Source organism: Emydura macquarii, unplaced genomic scaffold (assembly GCF_026122565.2).
Source record: "Emydura macquarii macquarii isolate MOO-44397 ecotype Brisbane River unplaced genomic scaffold, CSIRO-AGI_Emac_v2 contig_2768, whole genome shotgun sequence".
In the NCBI taxonomy this organism is placed as follows: domain Eukaryota; kingdom Metazoa; phylum Chordata; order Testudines; family Chelidae; genus Emydura; species Emydura macquarii.
Window position 1 is genome coordinate 8,879,985 of NW_027132905.1, and position 11,173 is coordinate 8,891,157.

An 11,173-nucleotide genomic window follows, 5' to 3' on the forward strand; every position below is an offset into this window, starting at 1 on the left:
AACCATTCACTGCACATTCTCCTTGTTCTACAAGCCAGAGCTGTGCATGGCTCTCCTGGCTTATTGCCTCCAGGCCTTAATACCAAGTGCAAGTATTTAAATCATATGGGGAGTTGTTTTTAAAAACAACACACCTTGTATTTAACAGGGCTACTTCGCAAATAGCCAAACAAACTAAGCCATTCAGTATGTTTAGTTTACTATTGAACACGTTTGTTCAATGATTGTTCCTGATTTCTATTTTTAAAAACATTTAAGTATGGTTATTCTTCCTCAAAATTGCTTGTTGTATGGAAGGACAAAACCATTTATATGAGGTATTTAGAAAATGCAGCATTCTTCATATTATTATAATAATGGAGGATATTAAACAAAGCTACATATCCAAGTGCAAGTCAAACATGTTGATCTTAATTTGTTTCAACTGAAATCATTGTAACATCTAAAAGTAGATACACAAAACCTTTTACCAAAAATCTATTCAGGCTTTCTAGAAAGCCTATTTTATTCTCCTACAGGGATGGCAGGAATAAAAATGAGAGTGAACTCGAGATTCTGGGGTTGAAAGATTAACCTGATGTATGATCTAGCCCCCAACTTGGGCATTTTGAATTTGAGCAAAATTCTGCAGTGGTGAAAGTTAATCATCTGGCAAATGATGATCCAGGGACAGGCGTAAATAGCCTAAAATGCTGTTAAGGCATTCTGTGGATGTGCAAAAAAAGCATGACTTCATTTTCACAATCACAGAGGGTGATGATGACAAGGGATATAGCATAAAAAGGGGTTGCAGTCAGTCACTCAGGTGAGAAAATCAATGTGATTTTGCATATGTGCGCACACACAAAAAAAGTTCTCCTGTGAAAAAGCCTTATTATGCCAAACAAAGTCAGAGAACATTGTGATGAATATTTTAATTCCTGAAAAAAAGATTTACAGAAACACTGGCAAACCAGTTTAATATCTGATAAGTCATCCATCTGGCAACTACATTCAACGCCTGTAGAGAAACAAATAATCATCTAATAAATTTCCCATGTCTAGTTGCTAACATATTAACAACAACTATGAATAAGAGTACCTGTTTTCTATTTTCTTGTTCTTGCCAGGACTGGAGGACCGGGAACGTCTACTTCTGCTTCTGGACCTTCTCCTCTCTCGACTGCGTGATCTTCTTCTCTCTCTGCTCCGTTCCCTCTCTCTGCTTCTTGAACGTCTGCCACAGAAGCAGAATTGGCTTATTTAGTATTCTGCAACCATGGCCATTATTTTACAATATAAGAATATATGAAAACTAGGAAATTTTGGTTTGGGGGAAACATTAACATAAATTGGTATGTTAACATGGGAAAAAACAATCTTCAGCAAAAATCTGCGAAAGGAAGCCAAGAGCCATTAAGGCTATGGACAAGGTTACCAAATCCAGTCACAGCAGCTTGTCACTAGCCTGAAATTAAATTAAGTATACTACCTACTACTTTACCTATGTAAAATCTATTACAAAATGCAGACACCATCACCATCATCAAAGAGGAACATCGGATATTCGTAAGGCACCCTCCAGAACAACTGACATTCTGATTCAAGTCAAATGTTATTGTCTAAGAACACTAACATTTTCTGAGACTTTGCAACTCATACCTCAGGCGCTTCCTGTCCCGTGACCTAGATCTCCTCTTGTCTCTGCTGCGTGATCTCTCACGCCTGCGTTCTCGATCTCTACTTCTAGAACGTCTGTCTTCTCCACGTTTTGCTCTTTTGTCAGCCGGAGATCGACTTCTAGAACGGCTACCAGAACGTCCACGTGATGCGGAGCGCTTCCGATAATGTCTGTGCAGTTGCAAATTCATAATAAAAGAGTCAGGATGTACAGAACAGTTTGCAGTTTAAAGGTAATTTAATCACATTTAGAAGAGAAGCCATAAAAAGGAAAGACCAGGTCTCTCTCTCTCCTTTAAAAAAAAATAAAAAATTCCAGAAGACTTTCCTGGTCATGCATTACTGAATTAGTACACACACATGCACCTACTGAAATATTGAAGTTGGCTGGATTACTTTGCTACATGTCATTGAAAGAGGCCTAATGAGGTCATACAATGAGAGAAAAGCTCTTTGTAAAATAGCATCAGAATCTGAGGAGGGGTTTACTCTTCAGTAATCCATCAATTTTTTTATATGCAGGAAAAAAATTAAAACTGCATGTGAAGATGCCTCGTATTTTATAATGCTATGGCAGTGAGCCCCATTTTATATCTCAGTTTTAAAGAGATACTATCAAACTACATTAAAAAAAATAGCATGCAAGCGTGAGTCTGTGCAGGCTAATGAAAAGGGCACCGAACTAGGAGAGAGGAGACTTGAATTTTATTCCCAGCTCTGTTACTAACACAAGGACTGGCCTTACAAGTGGGCAACCGCCCAAGGTGTGGTGGTCAATGAGGCGCTGTGTGAGTGCTGCAAGCTGGTGGGCCTAGACTGCAGGATTGGGAGTGCAGGCAAGCCATCAGGGGTCAGGTGATGCCACCCAAAGCTGCCAGCCTGGCGGAGGCGCACAGGCAGCAGGCCTCACTGCTGCGGAGCCGTGGGCCAGCCCATAGGTCCCCCGAGCACCCGCTGTTCTCCTGCTAATTTGTCAGGGTGTGCCTGCAGGGATGGCAGGGGCTTCCATGCCACTGTAGTGGGGAGATTAGGGAAGATGTGGAGATGGTGTGGGGATGGTTCCATGGCCCAAGCCAGAAGAAGGGAGGAGGTCAGAGGAAGATGTAATGATGGTCAGGAAGGGTGGGGAATGCTGTGGCCATGGAGGGAGGGGGGACACAGCAGGTAGATGCAGAGAAGGAGGATGGATTCCATGGCCTACGAGGGGGTCTGGGCAATTCAGACAGGGTCACCATCCCGTGCTATGCTGTGGGCCTGCCACTCCCCTACCCCAGACTGGGCACCCCACCCCAGATATGAGCCAATAGGCAGCAGCTGCCCCACCCCATGCCCTTATAAGCATTGAAAGGGGCTGAACTCAGAGCCTGGGCCTCATCGGTTGCTCACTGCGCAGGCACTGCTGGGTGCACGGTCCATGTGGGGGTGGGTAAGGTGGGAGCCGAGTTGCCCCCCAAGTGTGTGGGGCCTGTAAGGGAGCAGGGCTGGCTTTAGGGAAAATGGTGCCCTTTCTTTGAGTTTAACAGCAGCATGAGGTGTGGGGTGCGAGGACCAGCTGCTATCATCAAACTCAAAGAAAGGGCGACAAAATACAAGGTGACCCAGGGTGCCATTTTCCCGGAGGCTGGTCCTAACATGTGGTATGACCTTGAGCAAGTCACTTCGTCACCTCTCTGTATTGCCCTCCAACCTTTTCTTAGTTCTGTCTATTTAGACTGTAAGCTCTTTGGGAAAAAGACTCTCTCTCCCAACATTTGTGCAATCTGCAGTGGGTCCTGGATCTTGGCTAGGGCCTGTAAGTGCTTCTGTTACAAAATCACATGTGGCCAAAGAGTAGTTTCAGGTTTGTTGTACTATTAACAAAGAATACAAACTGTAATGAGCAGAGGTGTCCATGACAAGCATCTTTTATTTTTGGATTAAAAATGCTCAAACTTTATAAACCTACACATTTAATAGACACAGGAATCATTGTATCCATCAGAGAAATGCAGATGCCTCTGAGTGGAACATAACAATGACAATTGCCAAGGATTCTAGAAATCCATTTTCCACAGAAAAACACAGAATTTGTGTTTTTACAGAGAATCTTTAGTTTTTACATTTTGTGAAAAAATAAAAACATATACAGTGGAACCCCCATTATCTGATCTAATTGGGATCAGGGCCAGATTGGATAATCAAAAATTCGGATACCCAGGAAAACGGGACAGGCTCAGGCTGTAAGTTTAAAAATTGTAAATATATCAATAAAACACTGAGTTCAACTGATACCTTTATATATTGTGGCTAGGGAAACTAAAGTTCAGCTTTTCATTTTAATTGTGGAAAAACACAGATTTTTATGGGGTTTTTTTAATCAGAGAATTTTGGGTTTTTATTAAGGAAAACTAGGATCCCTGGTAAGCACCATATTACAATGGACAACAATTCAAAACAAAAAACGAAGAATTGAAACAACATGGATAATTTAGACACACCGCATCTCACTATCTGAGTTGGAATTTTCTCAGAACACAGAGATTAACACTCAGCTATCAGGGAACTGGAAGGGGTATGTCTCCACCATGCAGACTATACCAGTATAGCTATGTCTACGCTGTGCTGACGCAGCCTACATAAACTGTAGGGGATTTTCTGTTAGTAGAGAAACACCACCTCCCCAAATGACATTAGCTGCGTCAACAATATTCTTCCATCAACCAGGGTGGATTGATTTAAATCAAGGCGATTTAAATCATTGATTTAAATCAAGTTTCCCACTGATACATCGTCACATATTTCTTAAACAATGGTGCATATCTGATCACTAAAACATGTTAATTTGCAACTCAGTACAGCATTTTACAACATCTAGGAGGGTATACTTTGTGTAATTTTTTAGATAACTTGATTTTTATTAATGTAGGAAATAGTACATAATACTCATTACCTATGTCAAGCTGCAGATGCAGCACATTAGGAACGGTAAGAACTAAATCACTCACTCACTCACACACACCAGTACTTACATTTTATTAAATTAAATCGTAAATGTTACATACATGTTTCACATTTTCAGTTGCAGCAGTCTCCTGAGTAACCAGCTGACAGCTGTCCTTAAACTCTTATTTTTTAATTTTCAAATTTTATTAACTCTAGACAAGTCATCACAACACTAAATGTACCACTGTCCTTAAAACTTTTACAACTAGCTCTCATCTTCCCCATTCCCACTGTCATTTTTATTCATAGACTGAAATGGAAATACAAGTTTTCCTGCTTTTTCAACTCCCGGTCGATTTCTTAGCTTTGAGTGAATAATACCAAATGATGAAAATATTCCCTTTGTGCCTGCAGAGGAAGCTACTGCTGTGAAAAGTTGGCTTAGCAACTGAAGGAACTCTGTTTCAAGGTGCCCGGCTAATGATTTCCACCAATTCAGGGGAGTGACTTTGTTCCAAACATCATCAGTAAACATGTACTGTTTAAATGGTTCCGCTCCAGCCCTGAAATGTATTATGACTGGCGTAACTGAGGAATGATTTTGAGATGCCCATGCCATGGCAGCAGCATCTTCTTCAGAAGTTAGGCATCTACCTTTATATCTGGAGTCGAGAATGTTCACAAGAAAATGAGGTGGACTTAATGCTTGATCCATTCACTTCTTTACTGCCTGCAGTTTAAACTTTCTGGTGAGGTGTTTCTTTCTCCAATATCTCTTGAAGTGCCTTCCAAATTTCGACAGTATCAGCAATGCAGCAACAATTATTCTGAAGTTGGTTTAAGGCTATGGCTATAGGCTTCAGTATACTGAGCATATCCTCTACATTCCTCTTTAATCCAATGTTAGATACTTTGGATGAGATACTTCTATCTGTTTGATCACGGTTTTCTTCACAGAGTGTTATGAGAACAGGCCAGTTCTTAATAAATTGTTCAAAACAATCAATCACAGAACTCCATCGAACATCTTGAGGGAGAATTAGTTTGGATCTTCTTGCTCTCTTCAGTGAAGCTGAAGCAGAATGGTTGTTGTGGAAGTATTTTGCGACTTCAACAACATTTTCTTTTATTCCTGGAGATCTACTTAAGTCTTTGACTAAAAGATGCATTAAACAGACAATGCAGCCATATGTTATTAAGGAGCAGCCTTCCATTTCTTCTTCTAAATATCTTCTCATCTTTGCCACGTTTGCAGCATTGAGTGAATAATATCAAACGACAATATTCTCTGTGTCTTTAAGACCGTGTTTTAACTAACTCCTCTGCCTTGCTTGGCCCAGCTCCACCACCACATAAGCATAGAACAACAACAATCTTATCCAGCTGTGTCTTTCTTTGCACTTAGTCTGCTGAGAAACAGAAACTGAAACAAACTGAAAACTCAGAATTTTCAAGAAGCAAGAGCTGGTAGTTAAGCTGGACAGACTAGAGCCATTAATTCATTGTAATGAGACTAAGTGTAGGTTTAGTATGTTTGTGATGAGATTTAATTGTAACTTATTTTTTTTAATGAGAGAGAAATTTACTATTTTATTGCTGATTTTTAAAAAAACTCCGATTTAAATAAAAAATCTGATTTAAATTTAAAAAATCCAATTTTTTTCAATTAAAAAAAAAATCACTGATTTTTATCCACCCTGCTGTCAACATAGCTGCATCTACAGCGGGGGTTATGTTGGCATTACTATGTCGGTCAGGGGCATGGTTTTTTCACACCCCAGACCGAAGTAGCTACTCCAATAAAACTTTCAAGAGTAAACCAAGCCAAGAAGACATGAAACCTAGACTATGACGACACTACAGGCTTCTGTCAGCACAGAGGTATTATCCCTGACCAACACAGCTGTGTCAACAAAAGTCTTTAGTGTAGACACAGTTATACTGGCAAATCTGTGCTTTTACTGGTTTTGCTTTGGGGCAGGGGGGAGGAGGGAGAGGTATAACAACAAGCATGAAAACTCATATTTGTAACAACACTTTACCAATCTAAGTATACTATACTGGCAAAACACTCTGCTGGTACAGTATACCACTATAGCACTCCTAGTATAGATATGGCTTTAGGATTTAATCCAATGGATTTGCTGTGTCCCCTTGAGAACCTCAGTTTCAGCACCTGCAAAAGAGTAATATCTAACTAACTATCTCACAAGAAATCACCTGTCACATACATGGAAAAATATGTAGAGCACAGATTGGACTCCTCAGCCATTTTAAGTCTCATCAATGACTTTCCCCCCTGGCAGGCATCATCCTCTAATTGAGGGATAGCCACCACTGTCAATCTATCTCACAAAAGTGTTGTGACAATTACTCTTTGAACAGCACTTTGAAGATGTAAAACACTAAGTATTATTATTTAAAGAAATTGGCTAGATCAGAGCCCAACAAACTATGGTAGAAGAAGCAAAGGGAGGCACATTGTTCTGGAGGAAGCTATGAGAACAAGCCATTCCTGACCAACCTTGTTGCCTTCGATGATGAGATAACTGGCTCGGTGGATGTGGAGAAAGCAGTGGATGTGATGTATCTTGATTTTAGCACAGTATTCTTGCCAGCAAGTGAAAGTAGTATGAGTAGTATGAGTATGGACTATAAGGTAGATAAAAAGCTGGCTAGATCATCAGGCTCAACGGATAGTGATCAATGGTTCAGTGTCTAGTTGGCAGCAGTAACAAGCGGAGTGCCTCAGGGGTCGGCGCTGGGACCGGTTTTGTTCAACGCATTCATTAACGATCTGAAGGGATAGGGCGGATTGCACCCTCAGCAAGTTTGCAGATGACACTAAGCTAGACGGAGTGGTAGATACGCTGGAAGATAGGGATAGGATACTGAGTGACCTAGACCAATTGAAAGATTGGTCCAAAAGAAATCTTCTCAGGTTCAACAAGGACAAGTGCGGAGTCCTGCACCTAGGACAGAAGAATCCCATGCAGTGCAACAGACTGGAGACCGACTGGCTAGGCAGCAGTTCTGCAGAAAAGGACCTGGAGGCTACAGTGGACAAGAAGCTGGATATGAGTTAACAGTGTGCCCTTATTGCCAAGAAGGCTGCAATAGTAGGATCATTCCCTAGTGATCATTTCCTAGTAGTGATTATTCCCCTCTATTCAGCATGGCTGAGGCCACCTTTGGAGTACTGTGTCCAGTTTTGGGCCCTCCAGTAGAAAGGATGTGGACAAATTGGAGAGAGTCCAGCAGAGAGCAATGAAAATGATTAGGGAGCTAGAGCACATGACTTATGAGAGGCTGAGGGAACTAGGCTTGTTTAGTCTGCAGAAGAGAAGAGTGAGGGAGGATTTGAGAGCAGTTTTCAACTATCTGAAGGGGGGTTTCAGGGATGATGGAGCTAGGCTGTTGTCGGTGGTGGTGGGTGACAGAAAAACGAGCAATGGTCTCAAGTTGCAGTGGGGGTGGTCTAGGTTGGATATTAGGAAAAACCTTTTCATTAGAGGGATGAAGCACTGGAATGGTGCTAGGGAGATGGTGGAATCTCTATCCTTAGAGGTTTTTAAGGCCTAGTGTGACAAAGCCTTGGCTGGGATGATTTAGCTTGGGTGGGTCTTGCTTTGAGCAGGGGGTTGGACTAGATGACCTCTCGCAGTCCTTTCCTAATATTCTATGAAACACAACTAATCTAGTGAGAAAAGGACAAAGAAAAGAGTCCAAAAGCATCCAGTGAGGTCCACTCTCTGCATGCACTGCTCAGCTCAGCGATATAATTTCCCAGTATCATTCATGGGTATGGCTTGAATTAGGTCCGTTTTGACATGCTTGTCATTCTGACCCTTCTCTGATAGCTTCACTGGAGTCTACAGAGTGTGGGTTTGTCTTCATTGCAAAAAAAAAAAAAAAAAAAAAAAAAAAAGATGTATTCATGACATCAAGATAGCTACCTTTGTGCAAAATCCTAGCAGACACCCCACACAAGTCGTTTTTGTCTTGATATACCCAGTCCCAACATCAATGCTATACCCCCACAGGGCTGACTTTCGCCAGCTACGTCACCTCCGCTACCCTGTCTGTCCGTTCGAAGAGATGATGCACTTCCTGGACCTTAAAAACCAGCACAAACCGTTTAATATAACACATGCATAGGTAGGACTCCTAAGCGTGTTATCTGGTCTGCTGGGCTGGGCTGGAGGCAGGACCAGAAACGGGAACCGTCTCTTTCTACCCCTTCGTTTGCCCTTAGGACTTGAAGCCAACGCATCCCCACCGCTGTCTGGGAGCGGTGTCGTGAGGGAGGGGGGTGATTAACGGTGGGAGAACGATTGGGACCGATGGGGAACGGCCGAGCAGGCCGCCAGCAGCATTAGACACGTTTGGAGCCGCGCCGATCGGAGCCGCGCCGGGGAGCCGGCGCATGGCCTGGCCGCGCGGAGCCACCAACAACCGCGGTGCGACAAGGCCAGGGCCACGCGCAGCGCAGCGCAGCGCTCCCTTCCCCACCCTGTCGCGGGCTGAGGTGACGCCGCCACTCGGGCCTCAGAGCCGCGGGCTCCCCGCAGGCCGCATGCGGGACAACACCCCGTGCGAGGGGGACGCTCCCCCAACAGCCTCGGCGACGGCCGGCTCCTCCCGCCGGCCCTGGGACGGAGTCAGCGGAGGCTGGGGTTCAATCGCACCCGGAGCCCGCTCCCAGGCGAGCCTCCCCCTCAGCCCCGTCCCGCCGCGGCCCTTTGTTCCCGCGGCCGGGCTGGGGCCGCCCAGCTCGGACAGCGGCAGAGTCGCTCCCGTCTCCTCACCTGGACTCTCGGCCCATGGCTGGCCCGGGCGCGCGAGGCAGGCGCGACGGCCTCGCTCTGGGATTCAGCTGGATCCGGGAACGGCTACGCAGCTGCCGCCATTACGAACCCGTAGCGCGGTGACCAAGGAAAGGAGAGCGGCGCGGGAAGCAGACAGTGCCTCCTGCCTCACCCACTAGTCCCGGGGATACAGCGCAGCCCGGCGGCCGGAGGTAGGCAGTGCAGCCCCTGACCGCCGCTGACGGCTCCTGCTTGAGCTGGGGCGGAAGCAGTGCAGGGAGGGGAGCGCCGCGCCCCGCCCTCCAGGGGAAAGGCACCGGAGAGCTCCTTCTGTCACACCGTGCTGCACTCATTAGCATCCCTGCCCTAGAGATCAAACCTCAGCTCAGCCCCAGGCCATCCAGGACAGTCCATCATGGAGGCTGCCGGGCTGGGGTTTGGAGCAGCAGCTCCAAAGGGACTCTGGTCTGGTCTCCACTAGCCTCTTTGGGCAAGTTTCTCCTTGCTAGCAATGGCCTGCACACACCCAGTGACCGGCCACCTTCTCAACCAGAGCTGCTCCTAGCCGGCCCGGGTTAAAAGGGGAGTCGCTGCTCTACGCCAGCACTCGCACGAGTGTAATTAGAATAGGGAAGGAGCTGAATTAAAATAGTGGGGAGGGGGGCACAGTCTCTCCTCATCCCCATCAAAACCCAGGGGCTTTAATGTTCAGGGACAGGGGGAGTGCTTCACAGTTGGTGAGCACACCTCGTACTTAGATCCTACGGCTACTGGCCTCCGCATGCAAAAAATAACCACATTGGAACACCTATTACCAAACCCCATTCTAACATGGTTTATTCTTGCTCTGGGACAAAATCCCACCCGCCAACCGTATTCACACATGCATATGTTTGTCACGTAACACTTGACTAAAGTCTTTCTACTCTAGAAATGTGGGAATCCTTAGATAAAAGTTATAGTGTTGAGGGGACCTAAATGTCCTTGAAACTAGCCTATAACACTACATTTTAACCTTGTAACTCCTGTTCATTTGTAGGAGTGTAGGTTGGGAAGGGAAGCAACACATCTCTAAAAATAAATGAAAGGCATAAACCCTCTTATTTAGAATGGTCCAACAGGTGTAATATGAAAAAAAATGCAATAAAATTAAAAGTAGTCTGAGGCTGCATAGCCGGATGAAATATCATAATGGAAAATTCTATTAATCTGCAAAAATATCACCTTACAGGTGATAGAAGCCCCATTTTTCAGAATATTTAAATCCAGAGAGGACAAAACATCTCAGAATATGCTGTACAGAATAAGCAGAGAGAGATTTCCCTTGGATAGATAAAAGTGACCTAATTAGGACTCTTCCCTCTATAATTACTCCTTTGCTAATGTGTCTCATTGTTTGAGACTGGAAGCATTTGGTCCAGATAAAGGGCTGAATTTATACCATATAAATTAACAGCCCAGATTAAGGGGTATTATTTTGTACATTTAAATCAAATTTATTTTTAATGCTCTTGGGACAAAAAATGAATTAGCCAAATGAAAACGACACCTGAAAACTGACCATTTTTGCTTAGCCAGATGCTAATTTTACTGGTAAAGCTGTAAAAACCAAGATTTACTATGGAAATAACTATATTATGAAGACCAAAGCAAGACATTTTGTCAGTCCTGTGCATTCATGTGTTACTGAGGAAAAATATAAACCTAAACAAACACAGCCAGACATTTAGAGCTACATATGATATATATGGTACAAACATAAAAGCTCATCACATCAACTGGTG

At 44.1% G+C, this 11,173-nt stretch overlaps 1 protein-coding gene across 3 annotated transcripts in view; it reads right to left on the minus strand.

Moving 5' to 3' along the window:
* DDX46 (DEAD-box helicase 46) overlaps window positions 1-9,542 on the minus strand; it is a 36,198-nt gene extending 26,656 nt beyond the window's left edge. For 2 of the 3 annotated variants that reach the window (XM_067566342.1, XM_067566340.1), the window contains exons 1-3: window positions 9,390-9,541; window positions 1,642-1,830; window positions 1,082-1,216 (exon numbers count right to left, since the gene is read on the minus strand). In XM_067566342.1, coding sequence (XP_067422443.1) covers window positions 1,082-1,216; window positions 1,642-1,830; window positions 9,390-9,406 — 341 coding nt within the window. In that variant the 5' untranslated portion in view covers window positions 9,407-9,541. Of the gene's footprint in view, window positions 1-1,081; window positions 1,217-1,641; window positions 1,831-9,389 lie in introns of all 3 variants that reach the window. The other variant, XM_067566341.1, reaches the window with a different exon arrangement.
* Window positions 9,543-11,173: the final 1,631 nt, after the last annotated feature.